This window comes from Halteromyces radiatus, assembly GCF_025201355.1.
Source record: "Halteromyces radiatus strain CBS 162.75 chromosome Unknown BX664scaffold_2, whole genome shotgun sequence".
NCBI lineage: Eukaryota > Fungi > Mucoromycota > Mucoromycetes > Mucorales > Cunninghamellaceae > Halteromyces > Halteromyces radiatus.
This window is the reverse complement of record NW_026251688.1, coordinates 114,707-131,241: the sequence shown is the minus strand read 5'-3', so window position 1 is coordinate 131,241 and position 16,535 is coordinate 114,707. Positions and strand designations below refer to the sequence as shown.

The 16,535-nt window shown below is 32.9% G+C and overlaps 3 protein-coding genes across 3 annotated transcripts; all 3 read left to right on the top strand.

The window, feature by feature from the left end:
* The first annotated feature begins 244 nt into the window (after nucleotides 1-244).
* Nucleotides 245-7,367, top strand: BX664DRAFT_323334 (uncharacterized protein). The gene is made up of 24 exons (XM_051543635.1): nucleotides 245-1,345; nucleotides 1,407-1,595; nucleotides 1,688-2,257; nucleotides 2,327-2,493; nucleotides 2,561-2,656; nucleotides 2,720-2,819; nucleotides 2,920-2,989; nucleotides 3,073-3,220; nucleotides 3,317-3,399; nucleotides 3,486-3,587; nucleotides 3,648-3,791; nucleotides 3,865-4,112; nucleotides 4,181-4,501; nucleotides 4,604-4,845; nucleotides 4,942-5,137; nucleotides 5,197-5,325; nucleotides 5,436-5,603; nucleotides 5,678-5,778; nucleotides 5,856-6,066; nucleotides 6,149-6,394; nucleotides 6,471-6,531; nucleotides 6,601-6,659; nucleotides 6,726-6,770; nucleotides 6,871-7,367. The coding sequence occupies exons 1-24, from the start codon at nucleotides 296-298 to the stop codon at nucleotides 7,201-7,203; spliced, it is 5,079 nt and encodes a 1,692-aa protein (XP_051402422.1). The 5' UTR covers nucleotides 245-295; the 3' UTR covers nucleotides 7,204-7,367.
* A 464-nt stretch (nucleotides 7,368-7,831) lies between these two features.
* BX664DRAFT_382673 (uncharacterized protein) lies at nucleotides 7,832-10,758 on the top strand (the record flags this gene model as incomplete). The annotated part of the gene is made up of 8 exons (XM_051549070.1): nucleotides 7,832-8,048; nucleotides 8,193-8,236; nucleotides 8,317-8,335; nucleotides 8,406-8,443; nucleotides 8,481-8,541; nucleotides 8,629-8,799; nucleotides 9,903-9,955; nucleotides 10,381-10,758. The coding sequence occupies 8 exons, from the start codon at nucleotides 7,832-7,834 to the stop codon at nucleotides 10,756-10,758; spliced, it is 981 nt and encodes a 326-aa protein (XP_051402421.1).
* Nucleotides 10,759-13,861: 3,103 nt separating this feature from the next.
* On the top strand, nucleotides 13,862-14,456 carry BX664DRAFT_346269 (uncharacterized protein; the record flags this gene model as incomplete). Its single annotated transcript, XM_051547519.1, has 3 exons — nucleotides 13,862-14,081; nucleotides 14,127-14,240; nucleotides 14,422-14,456. 3 exons carry the CDS (start codon nucleotides 13,862-13,864, stop codon nucleotides 14,454-14,456), a joined length of 369 nt encoding a protein of 122 aa, XP_051402420.1.
* Between the last annotated feature and the right edge of the window lie 2,079 nt (nucleotides 14,457-16,535).

Here is a 16,535-nt window from a genome sequence, read left to right as displayed (position 1 = left end):
CAAGTAGACTAAATTTTTATAATAACAATGATATTGGAGTCCTTGCCTTGTCATTGGTTTACTCGTTTGCTGAGAGAGATCACCCTTTATCACTTTTGTGGTCATACGAAAGAAAAAAGAAATTAAAAAAAAAAAAAAGCGCGCGATATTGGGAGGATAAGGAAAGATCGTTGATTTCAATGTCCGTCACGCCTTCTTTTTTTCTTTTTAGTTTTTACCTTTCGGTTTCTCCTTTTTCTCTCTTTCTTTTACCTTTTTTCCTTTTTATTATATTTCACCAGTTGTTCGACCTACGATGGACTTTGTTTCGGCCCCTCTACAGTCGCTACTATTCAAGAATGCCGATAGTAAACAACTTCAATCATACCTGGAACAACTTTATACACAATTTGGGAATAGTGTGGATGAAAAAGATCGGTTCGGCACCTTACAGATCATGCTTCCTGTGCTCCGTGCTCACCTCGACCAAGCAACAAACAAGCGCGACATTGAACGTTGCTTGACTACAATTCTTCGCCCACTTATTTTGTCGACTTTGGCTCACGATTCCATGGTTTCTACAGAAAGCGTTTCGTTGGTAGCAAAGTCAGCTGCTCATTTTGCTGTTCTGTCACTAACGGCCTGTTATCAACAACAAATCAATCAAGATATGGGTGAACATATAGAGGACACATTTGATCAGACAACAGGAGAAGAACAGGTGCTAGACTATGGATTTGGATATCAACTTTTACAAACAGTTATAGGTCAACTTGTATTGGTCATGGATATTGAACCTGATTTTGTGGACTTGAAGCCATTGGAATTTATCAGTGATACAGTGCAAGAACAAAAGACAAAAAAAGATTTATGGAACGACATACAAGAAAAAGTTAACAAATTGAAACAAACCTGCCATCGTCAACATAAATCTAGGATATCTATGCTTCAAGACGATGATGATACGGATGATAATATCAGCAACAGCAGTCTTTATAACGGTGGTGGTGATAACGAGAGTGCCATTAGCAGTATTTCTTTCAATACAACGATGTCAATGGCAACGAAAATGACCTTGTCGGATTTTACAACAATGGGATTATTGGATCTAGAATGTTGCTTGGATTTGATGTTACGATTTGTTCAAGAAGCATTATTTTATTATCAGCAAAAGCATCAGGAAAATCGTGATGAGGATGAATTATTACAGTCATGGGTTGATCTCATTTTGGACGTGACAGTGGCAATGTTACCTTGTACAAACGTGGCTATTCGATCAAAATTGGTGAATGATCTGTTACCTGCTCTATTTTGTTGGAAACAATGGACTCTCAAGGATAAAGCAAGTCTTAGTACCATTTGTCAGGTAATACATCTATTTCATATAAAGTTATTAATATTAACCTCCTCCTTCTTTTTTTTCTTAGATGCTCTGGAATCGTACTCTTCAAATATTTGGTCTCCCTGCTACAAATTTGTTAAGGTCAGAAACATATGGACTTATCGCCAAGTATTTTGATTTTTACTTCGGATTGGACGCGATATCGTTAAAAAATGACTCTCCTATTGTCTATTTGGATCTTCGTTTTAAGGATGACTTTTTTATGATATTGCAGGTACAGAAATAAAAGAAAGAAGCGAAAAAAAAAGTAAGGAGGGTAATGGACACTAATGCATGCAGCGTTTCCCCATTTTTTTTATTACATAGAGTGGTCTCCGCAGTGATGACTCCTTAGCTCGCAAATATACATCTTTTATCTTGAAAAGAGTCATTGATTTTTCCAAAAGGTATTCAAAAATTATTGACAATGACACGACAAATCAGCACAGTTGGACAAAATATTTTGAGTGGTCGATGGACAAATCAGATGAATACACCAATTTGTGGGATGATTGGTTTTTATTGTATGATACTATGCATGAAACAGTAGTTCATTTAGTGGAGCCAGTTTTACCGCGATTTGAATCACTATTATGCTCCACATCATTACATTTGGATGCTTCTTGGTGGACTCTCTTACTTTATCGTGGATTCAACAATGAAACTAGCAATGTACAAAAACTCATTTGGGAATATCTATTTGCTCGCCAAAACACGAATACTTTGAATCAATTGGTTTCACAACAAGATTTCTTTTTTGGATCACTTTTGAAATCCCTCGACAATACTTCTATCTATTCAGTCAATAGTCAAGGAACTTTAGTTAGTCCATTTGGGGAACGATTGAAGCTATTTATCAGTCACATTATTCAAAACTTTAAAGATGACAATGCAAAGGTACAACATATACACATTATACAAATGATAATTATGTATGTGTATATATATTCACGTTTTATTTTATAGAAAAAATTTATTCGGCAATTGATTCATCATTTAGCACATGTCATCAGCAGTCATATCCTCATACTCTATATTATGGAAAGTTTGGCCGAAACAAAATATATTGCATGTTGGGGTGGTGAAGAACTCAAATCTCTGCGTTATCTGGTGGACAGACATCGACACTTCAAGTAAGTCAAAACTATCTGATAAGATTATTGCTTCATGAACATCTTATTCACAAACAATCTTGGGTAGTACTCCTAACAGGAAACAATTCATTCGAAAACTTGGTATTGCTTCTTTGATCCGTTTGGCTAATCCTGCAACTCTTTCCTTCTCCGACATCGCAAAGTAAAAAATCAAGGGATCAATAATGCAACATACATTCAACCTTTTTTTTTTTTATAATTGTAGGACATCCTCTTCTCTAATTGCCGATTATCCTTTATCATCTACTTCTGATGAATACCTGTGTCTCAAGTCATGGTTGACTCAAATGATATCCGGAGACAAGGTAATCATGAGATCGATTTTCTTTTGGGGTTTTACTTCCTTTATTGATTCCTTTTTTCTTCTTCTTCTTCTTCTTCTTCTTCTTTTTGTTGTTTTTATAGTCTCTTCAGACTATGATTGAAAATCTTCGCGAGCGGGTGAATACTTATGTCTGTGATGATATGTCTCAAGGTATGAAAGAATTTATATTTATGAACTTAATTTTACATAGCTTATCTCTTTTTCCTTTTTTTTTTTTTTTTTTTTTTTTGTAGATATTCCTATCGAAATCCTTCGAAATCAAGCAAACGTTTTGGCCAGATCATCTCTACTTCTGTCCAGTGATGATGATGGAAAAGTAAACCCGAATACCGTACAATTTTTATTCTCTGCATTATCTGAAAAACTCGAGGATAAAAATACGTAAGTCTCATTTATAGACTGGGAAGTTCTTCGTTTACTGACTCATTACCTATTTGTTTTACTTTATTAACTGTTCCTTCTTTTTTTTCCAATTAGGTCTATGGCAACATTCAATCGACTTTTGGTTCTTTTAGACTCTTTGTGGAAAAACATTGAAACATGCTTCAAGACTTCACCAGGTATATAAACAAATGGAAAGGAAAAAGCTTTTTTTTTCTTGCTCATCCATTTTTTTTTTTTTTTTTTTTTGTTTCTTTTGATCTAGATGTAGTTACACTGATGACATGGTCAGAATCACTATGTATTCATATACTTTCTCGAATAGAAAGTCAGTTAATCAGCGCCAACAAGGAAAACTATGTCACAGGTAAAACGAATGACCTTTATTACAATATTTTGGATGGGATTACTAACATTTATGTTCCAGATGATTCACTAGCTGATTTATTACTCTCTGTGATGCGACTTATTCTATGCGATACAACTGTCTTCCAGGATAATGATATGAAGTGTGATATACTCAGGAAATATTATGGCGATACAATGGAATTATTATGCAGCAAAAACAAAGGTATAAAAATTGATCTTATTACTTCTCATTTTTTATATGCATATTGATTTTTTTTTTGTTGTTATTGTATTAGAATCAACATCCAAAAGTGAATTGGTCAAATTTACTCGATTGCGTCTACTGAGTACGCTCTATCACATGGCTAATAAATATACTTTGATTGACTTCAAAATCGACTCTGCAACAATCGCCATTATATCCAATCTTAATATCAAACGCAGTCCAGATTTTTCTCGGCATAGACCTTGGGGAGATATTATGTCGACTTTTATTCGATACAAATGGGAATGTCTTCAAAGTATAGTGGACTATAGCAAAATGGTGAAGTAGATAAACAGTCCTTTTTTATTCTTTAATGTGATTTATGCTCATATATTTTCTTTATGCAGGTTTTGATACACAATCCAAAGATAGAAACATTTGATCCTGAAGCTTTATACACAGCAGGTGTGGAACAATTGGACAGCGCATCAGATTTGTGTTCAGAAGCAATCATCGGTTGTATTACATCTCTTCTTGGTATGACGTCTTGGGAAAAGCAACCTGATTCGGTGATGACCTGTGTGGACTCTACTTTAGCTATACTCAAGGAATATATAAATAGTTCCAAATCATTCAGTGTACTGATCAGGTCACTTATGCATATGGTACTCCAACCAAATTTATTATCTACTCCAAACTTGAATCAAGATGATGGACCGTTGAAAAAGGTATCATAGATATGAAAAGAAGGAGGCTGCCAAACATATCATTGACTCTTTTTTTTCTTCCTTCATTTTTATTTTGTTTGATTGATGATGCATCAAAACTAGGCTTTTCACAGTATTATCGAACTAGGGGAATGGAAACCATTAATTGTCGGTGAGGGTGCACTTTTACTCCATGATTTCTGGGCAACTTTTACTCCCGAATCCAATGAATCTATGCTTTCTTACGTCAAGGAAATTGCTTCACTCTTGGTCTTTGGTCCTGTACGTGATCGTAATGATCAACGATTGGAAGCTAGCCTGGCATTGAAACTACAATATGCTGATGATCTTGCAGTAGCTGAAGGGTAATTTATTTTCTTGTTTTATATATCAAGACTGTTAGTGATGACTAATATATATTACACTTATTTTTGAAAATTATTTATTATATTTACCCATAGGACCGCACAAATGACGTTCAACCAAAATGATTACTATGTCCGGGTGCTAATGAATGATTTGATTATACGACTTGACGACACAAATAGTCAGCACATTGAATTTGCTCATCAACTTATGGGACACTTGATGGAAATTAATGACAAGCCAGAGTTATATGAAGCTGTGTTTAACAATACACCTTTACATCGTTTCAAGGTATCGTTAAAATTAATCACTTTAAGTTCCATTGATTCACATTTGTTTGGTTTTGATAGATTCGATCATGGTGCACTATTCTTTTAACAAGTCGATTTATACAAAGTGACAAGGCAGGATATTACATGGAACGTATTCTTGGACTAATGCAAAAGGAAACTAATATATCCGTTCGATCCTACATGGAGGTAATATATATATATATATATATATATATATATATATATATATGTATTAATAGTATTAATAATAAAAAGACAACTAACTTTATCATTTACTTTTGTATTTACTTGTTTAGTGGACAGTAACCCGATTACTTCTTCAATTCCCAGAACATTTGCCTTTGATATACAAGCAACTTCAAATACCAGACGCAAAAGCATCATATATGATCTCAGTAATGACAGTGACCTTCTTTCTTGGTGAAAAATTGCCAACACAACAAGCTTCAGATTATTTTACCAAGGTAAGAGAAATACAATGTTATCAAGCCATTAAAGAAAGGATAATAAATAAACCAACATTTTCTTTTCAAAATAGATTTTCCCATTGTTAGCTCCATGGATGATCCCCAATCATTTCAATATTCGACTATATGCACTTTGCTCTTGGGAAAGAAATTGGAATGCTTATAAAAAACGGTAACTACATAAGAAAAATGGATAATCATGGGTTAGATATAACCTTTTCTTTTTTTCAATCGATATTATCACTCTAGTGAATTGGATCTTGGTCTTGAAAAGAACCCTTATGTGCCGGCAATGACAGGGTTTATTCAACAGAATGGCGATTGCAAAAAGATGGCAGACAAGATCAAATCTCAATATTATTTGGCTCGATTTGACCCTGTTCAAGATTACAATATTGAATATATCTTCCGGGAAAACCTGCATGTCTTTGATATCCTCGAAAATGAGCGAATTGGATCAGTAAGAAAAAAAAAAAGGATGTTGATAATCAAACTTCATATCATACTCAGCAAAGTGTTGTATTTTTTTTTTTTATATATAGAAATCTTTTGTACGTGTCAATTCGAAACCTGTGCCAACATGTCCATTTGTCAATCCAGACCGCAATTTTATTTATTCTGCTGCTGATCCATCCGAATTGGTAGGTCATTTTGAAGATGATGGTACGATAACAAACACACAAGACAATGGAACAGCACAACAGGACTCGTATCAAAAGAAAATTATGCCCTGGGAAATGATGTTGGAAACTGATATTGATCTAACCAAGGCTTTAGTGAAGGAGAAGGTATTAAAAAAAAAGATGGTTGAATCAAATTATTTTGTCGGCATATACAATAGTTTTAATACTTTTTTATTCATAGCGTCGACGAAACGATATCATTGTTGTTGCAAGCTTGATCGATCGCTTACCGAACATTGCTGGTATGATAGAGATATATAAAGAAACATAATTTATTCTCATTCCTTTTTGATTTTTCATCTTGATTCTAGGATTATGTCGTACCTGTGAAATTTTTAATGCTTCCCAATTAGCTGTGCATAGTTTGAAGGTAGACAAAATGGATAGATGTGAAACAAACAACATATATGGATGACTTTTTTTTTTTTAATGTTAGATTAAGGACGACCCATCATTTACTACAATCAGTGTTTCATCAGAGGTAAAATATGCGAAATAAAAAGGATGCAAAGAATAGAATCATCCACTATGTTCAAAATAAAACTCACAATACCTTTTGTTTTTTTTTTTACTTTATATAGAAATGGATGCCAATGATTGAAGTGCAAGTACCAGATCTTGGAGAATATCTACAAAAGAAGAAGGACGAAGGGTATATGTTATGTGGACTGGAACAAACAACCAAGAGTGCCAAACTAGGTGAATACGAATTCCCTGAAAAATGTGTTCTTCTTTTAGGGAAAGAAAGAGAAGGCATACCTGCCGATTTACTACAACTTTTGGATCAAGCGATTGAAATTCCTCAATATGGTGTGACCCGATCTCTCAATGTTCATGTCAGTGGTTCTCTCTTCCTCTATGAATATACCAAACAAATTCAATGGCGACAACAATCCATAACTCATCAACAATAAAAAAAAAAAAGGAATCATTCTGTATTAGTATAGTATTATTGTTGTTATTTATCTATCCAAAAAAAGAAAGGAATAGAAACCTTATATAGTTTGTGATTCATGTTTTTTTTAGTCTATATAATTCTCTTTTATCAAATAAACCTTCACTTTATTTATCATAGTCTCTACAAGAAAAGAAATATCTATTTCACTAATCATCACAAATTAGATTTTCTGTAAGATGATAAATGAAAATGATAGATCGAGATATGCGTTGACGTCTGTAATGATTAAATAATGAAGAACGAATAACCAGGCTATCATTTTAGATCAATACAGTCAGGAGTTTGAAAATTCTCTCCCTTTTGATTTTATTTTCATTGTGTCTCAATTAGATCTTTTCTTCTTTTTCTTTTCTTTATTTTTTATTTCATTCCTTTGTTTTATTTTCTTTCCTTTGTTTTATTTTCTTATATCTTTTAAAACCGCGGTTCATCCTCACTATGACATACAGCAAAATAAATAAATAGTCTTTACAAAAAAAAAAATTTATTTATTATTTTATTATTTTTTATTCAATCTGCAAAGAAAGAGTAAAGAATGAATATTACCTTTATTCTTTGGGTTAACCAATCAAATCGCCACCGTCATGGGAGTCTCATTGAAAAGATACAATTCTCTCTACTCGCTTGCGATATTTGTCAATCCAGTGGTTTTTCCCAGAAACGAAAACTTGTATCTCATTTGGAATTTCAAGCTGCCAAAAGATAATGTGATATTTTGTGCCAAAGGAAGAAGCCGCGTCATTCCCATTATACTCCCTTGTCTTACTTACCGTCACTTCAAATCATGGAATCAAGTCGCTGGTCATGTGATCTTCCCGCTGGAAATGCAAGATTGATCCTATCCCTTTTGAAGACATCATCCGCCAGATTAAGCGTTACTTTTTACTTGAATGCATTCTTTTTATTTTACGCGTATCTATTAACATATCCGTGGTATGACGCAAGACCTGTTCCTCAGTACCAATAACAAAGGAAAAGGCAAACGAAAGGTAAAAAAAAAAAAAGAAACGATCATCATCTTATACGCGAAGAACTTCACTAACCATTTTTCGTATATTACGAATTATAGCACAACACAGATTGGACAGGTAATAATAATAAAAAGGGGAATTCATACCATATCATCTTTTACTGATCATCTTGTTTTTTCTTTTTTAGGATGCGCTACATCACTTTTCGCCATCGCTTTTGGAGAGGTAAAGTCATGGTCTGAAGCCAAGAATTATCAATTAGTCAATCAAAACTGCTATCGACCATGACTCTGTGACAGGTGTCCTTACAATCCATATCGTTGGTAAGTTAGATATAGAATTAGCGCTTTTTTTTTGGCGGGCTTCTATCCAATTTTCTACGTGAACTAATCAAATTTACTCTTATTCAGGCGTTCATGCATGTTTTTATCTTTTACAATTGAAGGCCGATGGACTTTATATAATGACTGAAATTGGGACTGTGACAATGCCATTATCAATTGGTGATCTCCGTGGATATCTATCTTACATGTCTGATCTGAAAACTATTCTGAAGTTATTTGAAGAACAGTGTCTACCAAGTACTACAATATCTTGCATTAACCACAAGGGGATATCTACAGCTTGACGATGGCTCGTGACTGAAAATGAGAAAAATATTGTATCGCATTGGCATTTATAAGATTGTAAAAATAAATTCTACGTTTTTTCATTATTGTTATTATTGATGACTATTGAAACATGTAAAAGACCTCCTGAACGATATAGGATGATGGGATGATGGGATGATGAGGTGATGAGGTGATGAGGAGTTAATAGGAGAATGAGTTGATGGGATGATAATGGTATGTTGTATAATATGTGATGATGGATGAATATATGAATTGATAGCGACCACGAAACATATTGGAGATGGGGACAACAATAACAAAAAACAGAGATGATGTTGAGACTGTCAATAGATATGATATTATACAAAAAGAAATCTTGTAGATCACTATTGCTACTTTGGACTATAAATATTGATTATAGAAGTATTTCTCTTAATGATGATCGACTTCCAGTGGGACTTTTTTTTTGTGAATGGTTTGGAGACCCAAAAAAAAAAAAAATGGGTGTAACCATCATGCATCAATGAAATTCTCTTGATCCTGAGTGCCACGTCAGTCTCAAAAAATTGCGCCTGCGCCAGGCACAAAGTACATCATCATGGATGATGATCAAATACAACAATGATGTCCGCGCATTGATGGTATGTCAAAAAAAAAAAAAAAAGAAAGACGAGCTGCAGCAATACAGAATACGCCAAGTCCAACATCACGAGATGTAAACATGTCTTGCTGTATACCTTCGCTAACTCACTCAAAAATTATCATCATCGTACCAAGTTTGGACTATATAGTCATGAAAACATTCGCTTTCAGTTGCCTTAATAATAAGTTCTATCTTTCCTCTCCATTTATAGGGTAAATTAAAAAAATAAAAAGTCAATGTCCGTCTCCCATCGAATAACGATCATCATCCAATGAATCTACCGCCATTAGATTCATATCAGAAAAGTAGAACAAGTGATTGTGGTAAAGATGGAAAAAGTTATCTCTCAAAAAAGTTGCATCCTTCCTCCTGCAGATCTAAAAGGACAAAAAAAAAAAACAGGAATTGGAGTAGCATCTAAAATTCATAGTATATGAGACATCCAGGAAACGTCCAGGAGACAAAATCAAGGTTACTCTCAAGGTAAGTTACATGAGAGAGGATGCAAATATTTTCGGCTGTAGGTGCTATCGTCCCCCTGAAATTACACTAATTTTTTTTTTTTTTGAATGGATGATCAGGGAGGCGAATTCGATGATGGATGAGTTGGGTGATGGATGATTCGTGCATAATCTATAAACGATTGAAGCTGCTGCAGATCTACAGGAGGGTGGGTGCAACCTATCTTAAGGGCGACCTCAACTTTTATAGTTAACGAAGAAAAAAGGAGTAGCACGCTTTTATTACTCCTTTTTAAAACTATCATCAGAAAACAAAAAAAGGTATAAAAGTAGGTTTTTTTTTCTTTTTGTAAAAACGATTAATTAGGTATTATATTGAAATCGCATACGATGATAAAACTATTGATTATTTATTTTGTTGTTTTAATTAAAATTACTTTTGCCCAGGATTCGATCCAGTGCCATATACAAAACGTACAGACTCAAAAGTATCTACAATCAGCTGCAGCTGGTCAACCATTAATGTTAGGAAACACTGCAACAACGTGGACAATTAACCCTGCACCTGGGTCAAGTCCAATTAATAGTACAATTGCAGATTCAGCATCGGGTGTTTATGCTACTGTATATGAAGCAGCACCAGGTGCAATGATAATTGCTGGTACGCAAGAGTATCTGTTCCTTTTCGACGACAATGGTATACATCCACCAAACGATCCAGACCTATGTTGGAGTTCTGGGCAGAGCGATGATATCGTCTTGGAGCCTTGTGACAACAGTGATGCAGAACGCTTTACTTACATACCTGTTGTTACAAGACAATGATTTTAATAAACGCTCTGGGGCTTTTCGAAACCTTCTATTTGTGTGGATGATCATTTTTATTGAAAAAGCGTAGACAATTGGGTTGATGAGATAGCGTGGAAAATTGATTTTATTGGCTGGTATGGAAAGTTAATTGTTTTTGGTCTGGAAGTTCAAAAAAAAAAAAAAAAAAAGACAAACTTAATGTCAAGGATTCTGTGAAATCGGTGTAGATGTTGTCTATTAAAATAAAAAAAGTAAAGAAGTGATCAGTGAGATTCTTTTTATTGAAAAATTGTATTAAAAAAGAGATAAAGTATCTATAGTAGAATTTGTTTTTTTTTTTATATATTTATACATACGTGGTAAGCGATATGTAAGTGAACAAGTTTTATTTTAGTTTGTAATATGGTAATCTATTACTAGTCCTTTATTTTCTATTGATATGATGAATCATCATGGGTATAGTGATTCAACATGATGGTTGCCTTGTCCGACCACTTTGTGACATAATGCATTTGATTCCATCTTTTTCTGATGTATCCCTGTATCTTTATTATATTTTTTTAAAGCATTCTTTTTATTTTGTACATAATTCTATAGATATGAAATATGTTGATACGACATTATTACATCGTATTCGGATAAGAGACTCTTTGGGATTAGAGGGCAAGGGCTAGAATTGTAGTCTACAAGTGATTTAGGGTTTGGATTACAGATAGTATGTGATGTGTTGGAGGTATGGGAGACTTCTGAGACTTTTGCCGACCTTGGTTGAATATATATATAAAAAAAAAAGAAAAGCTGAATGTGGAATAAGGGAAGTAACATTCGGAAAGTAAATGGATGATCTCTTTTTAGCCAATAAAACCTGAGTATTTGAATTTCAGTAAGCTAGTTTTGGTAATAGGTTTGTACGATAAAATTGGAACTTGCATTGGTGATTGATATTTTTTTTTATTGATGAGAAGAGAATATAAAAGAAAAATAAAAACGTAAAATATGTATCCACTATTTATACAAAACTGTGGTAGTTACCGTAGTACTTGCCATGGTAGTGTAAAAATATAAATAGGAAAAGTACTGTCGTAACAAAGAAAATGTTGAGAGAAAAAAAAGAGAATTCTTATTCTCATTTCCTTCGATTTACTTCTAACATACAGCAAAAAAAAAAAAAAAAAAAAAAAAAATCTTGTAGGGCAGTTTTGGTTGTAGCAACGGACAAATCTATCCTATTTGTTCACTCTGCATTCAAGTGGGAGAGCAATCTTGATCTTTTCATTTCTCACTTAAAAATAATCAATGATCGTACCAAATCTTGGTCAAACATAGATGAAATCATTCTTTATCATTCTCTTTCACTGGTATTAATAATAACTTGTACCTTATTACCCAATTTATAAAGTAAATCGAAAATGAAATGTCAATATCCTCATCCCTCATCCGATAATAATGATTGATATCAAAAAAAAAAAAGGAAAAAAAAGGCACGGATGTATTGTTGTGTACCATAAGAAGCTATATAATTTTTATTTCACAAAAAAAAAAAAGTAATCCATGTACTAACTAATAAAGCTATCACTACTATCCATTCTACTGTATCTATTATAGTACCACCCAGAAGTTGTCGTCCACCACCAAGATACTTAACAATAAGTCACCGTTTCTAACCAAAAGAAGGTTGTCATCCAGTCAGTTTTCTGTTCATATTACCAATAAAAAATATATCCAGGTCAAACTCATATCAAAAAAAAAAGTATAAAATATTTTTCTTCATTACCTGTACTAAATCCTACATCCAAAATGAAAGAGTTTCCCCATGTATTTTGTAAATCCCTTTTTCAAAACACTCCAAATCCAATAAAATCTACCATGACAAGATCGCACAAACAAAGAGGACACCCAATGTGGAAAAAAAAAAATTGGATGGAGAAAAGAAAGAGAAGAAAAAAAATTAAAAAAAGCCAAAAGGGTGTATTTTTTTTTGAAGCCCGTCCACTGGCGACAAATTTGACGGACATGATTTCTTTCTTTCTCTTATCCCAACCTCCAAACTTGCCAAAAGTCCAAAAAGTCTATGTTTACTCAAATGCAGATATTTCTAATTTTTCTTCTTAAATAAAATTATTGAGGAATCTCACGGCCTGCCTTATTTTATTTTAAATATTTATCTACACCCATAGTAAGATATAAAAGGTCTGGTTTTCAACAAAATTTTTTTTTTCATTACTCCAAACCTCAAACTCCCTTCGCCATTGACTGTATTGCTAAAAAAAAAAAAAAAAAAAAAAAAAAAAAAAAAAAAAAAAAAAAAAAAAAGCCTATCAATAGATAATGGCTTTTCATTGGTTATCTTGCTCTATAATGAGAAGTTCGAGCCGTGAGTACCTTTTATGCGATAACATTACATGCGGTATACGAACCTCTTTGTACCTTTGTAACGTGCTCAAAAATAATCATCATTACATCAAATTTGGATCCAAGATGTAAGAGATATTCTCTTCTACTTGCCTTAATGATAATTTGTATCATGCCTACCAATTTGTAGAGTAAATTAAGAACAAAAAAGTCAACGTTACCGTCTCTCATCCAATAATCATCATCATCCAATAAATCTATCACCGTTCGATTCCTCTCATAAAAGTGAAACCATGCAATTATGATAAAAATGAAAGATTTTGGTCGCTCTCTAGGAAAAAGTTGCACCTTCACCCTTGTAGATCTAAAAAGGAAGTGACAAAACAAAAATATCTAAAGCCCAAGGTAGTACGAGGAGACAATCAGGAGACAAAATCAAAATGGATTGTTAACCTACGTCAACCGGAATGACGAAGAATCACTTTGAAATAAATCCTCCATCCAGAAAATAAATAACCGATAGTCTTGTTGCTCTCCAGATAACTTGCACCTCCGTTTGAGATCTAAATTTTCTTAAGCGACCTTAACTTTTAAATATAGTAAAAAAGAATAATAAAAACATACTTTAAAAATATTATCAGGAAAAAAAAAGGGAAGGTATAAAAGTAGAGTTTTTTTTTTATGCAAAAACAAATAAATTGGGTATTATACTGGATATAGAAAATCGTATACGATGATGAAGCTATTAGTTATTTATTTTGCTATAATGATTAACATTACTTTTGCTCAGAATCAGTATTATATAACACACGTAGATACTCAAACTTTTCTACAAACAGCTGAGGCATCTGGTGATCCATTAAGATTAGGAAACACTGCAGTTGCATGGACATTTAAATATCCACTTCAATCTGGGGGGCTTCCTACTTCTACAATTTTTGATCCTGAAACAAACCTTTATGTTGGTTTAGATCAAACAGTACAAGGTGCAAGGATAATTACTGTTAATCAACCTTTTCATTTTACTATAGCTCCAACAAATGCAGGGTCCTATTTTATATACCCAGCGAACTCTGACTTGTATTGGAATTCTAATTCCACTATTAGTCCTTATATCGAGCTCATCCCTAGTAGTGGTACCATCGGTAATCATGCATTTTTTAATATAAAGTCTGTTTAAAATAATGATCTTTAATAAACCCTCGGGAACTTTTCGAAAAATTGTCGTATCTCTTACCTATAATATCTGTGTGAAATGAAAAATAAAAAAAAAATGCATTCAAACATAAAAAAATGCATGGAATCAATTACATTTTATGTTACAAGGTAGCTGTAACAAAATAGAAGGCTTTATTGAATAAAAATATATGACAACTATACTAATGAATATAATAAAATTATAAAAAAATCAATGGAAACGAAAGAAAGAAAGAAAAAGAAGTAAAAGGACGAACCAAAAATAGGACCTTGAAAATCATCCTGCCCCTAGTCTAACCAATGGAAACCTTCCCTTTGAACAAAGACCCTACATGAACTTAAAATGTCAATATCTTTACCGCATAATAATCATCATCGAAACGAATCACATCTATCATTAATACAAATCAGTTGTACAAGAAGTATATATTTAATATACGAGGATTAAAATTTTTTGCTTTCAAACAAATATATACAGTAGTCAAGTGTAGATACGATAACCAACTTAACTTTAAATAAACTAAAAGGAATCCCACTGACTTATCAGACCCGTATTTTTCTATAATCTAGTCTACATGCAAATTTCACTCATGGAGAGAAAAATCATTAAAAAAAATTCAAACCATTACCTTTAGCACTATAACATCACATGTGGTAGACATGTACCTCTTTATACTTTTGCAATTCGCTCAAACGTTATCATCATCACATCAAATTTAAATCGAAAATACATGAAATCATTTTCTTTCACTGGCTTTAATAACAACTTAACTCTTATCTCCCAATTTATAGAGTAAATTAAAAATGAAATTTGAAATTTCGTCATCCCTCATCCAATAATAATGATTGATATCAAAGAAAAAAAAAAAAGAAAGAAAGAAAAAAACACGGAAGTGTATCATTGTGTATCATAAAGAGCAATATAATTTTTATTTCAAAAAAAAAAAAAAAAAAAAGTAATCCATGTACTAACTAATAAAGCTATCACTACTATCCATTCTACTGTATCTATTATAGTACCACCCAGAAGTTGTCGTCCACCACCAAGATCCTTAACAATAAGTCACCGTTTCTAACCAAAAGAAGGTTGCCATCCAATCAGTTTTTCGTCCATATTATCAATAAAAATATATCCAGGTCAAACTCATATACCAAAAAAAAGTATAAAATATTTTTCTTCATTTACCTGTACTAAATCCTACATCCAAAATGAAAGGGTTTCCCCATGTATTTTGTAAATCCCTTTTTCAAAACCTTCCAAATCCAATAAAATCTACCATGATAAGATCGTAAAAACAAAAAGGAGACACAATGTGGAAAAAAAAAGTGGATGGAGAAAAGAAAGGAAAGAAAAAAAGATTAAAAAAGGTATTTTTTTTTCTTTTTGAAGCCCGTCCACAGATGACAATTTGACGGATTTTCTTATCCTACCCAACCTTGCCAAAGTCTAAAAAGGCCATGTCTACTCAAGCGCAGGCCTTTCTAATTTTTCTTTTCAAATAGTACTATAAAGAAAACACTGTCTGTCTTATTTTAAATATCTATCTACACCCATAGTAGAAAAATAATAATCATCGCTTCAAATTTGGAACCAATATATATCGATACATTCTATTTTATTTGTCTTAATAACAATTTATATCTCTCCCCCCCGGTTTATAGAGTAAATTAAAAAAATGAGAAGTCAATATCATCATTATCCGCTACTGGGTTCCTGTCAAAAAAGTAAGCCCAGTAATCATGATAAAAATGGAAGTTTTAGGTCTCTCTCTCTCTCTCTCAAGAAAGTTGCATCCCCCTCCTGCAGATCTAAAAAGAAAGGGAACAAACAAAAATGCGAGTAGCATCTAAAGTCCAAAGTAGTACCAGGAGACAACCAGGAGACGAAAAGGACCAAGGTAAGCTGCACATGACGGAGGATACAAATACTCTTGTTTGGCGGTACTATCTTCCCCTGAAACTGCACTGATTTTTTTTTTTTTTTTTTTTTTTTTTTTTTTTTTGGTTTGGCTTCGCTTGACTCCTTTGTCTTATCCAGCTCTTAGTTTAATGACATCTTTATGATAGCTTTTAGTAGCAGTTTTTATCCAGTGATTTATTCCCTGTATGGTATATATATTTATATATCCTTCCCTTGAAATTAAACTTTAATAAAAATCATATTCATAAAATCGGTATCATTGTTTTTATCATCAACATCCATCTATATTTTTTTTTATAATCAGCTGGATCCTATGTTAGAC

Excerpts from the sequence above, each read along its gene's own strand:
- BX664DRAFT_323334 (XM_051543635.1), top strand. The coding sequence starts at position 296 with ATGGACTTTGTTTCGGCCCCTCTACAGTCGCTACTATTCAAGAATGCC. Across the intron at positions 3,400-3,485 it reads ATGCTTCAAGACTTCACCAG|ATGTAGTTACACTGATGACA; the intron begins GTATATAAACAA and ends CTTTTGATCTAG. Across the intron at positions 6,395-6,470 it reads AGGCTTTAGTGAAGGAGAAG|CGTCGACGAAACGATATCAT; the intron begins GTATTAAAAAAA and ends TTTTATTCATAG.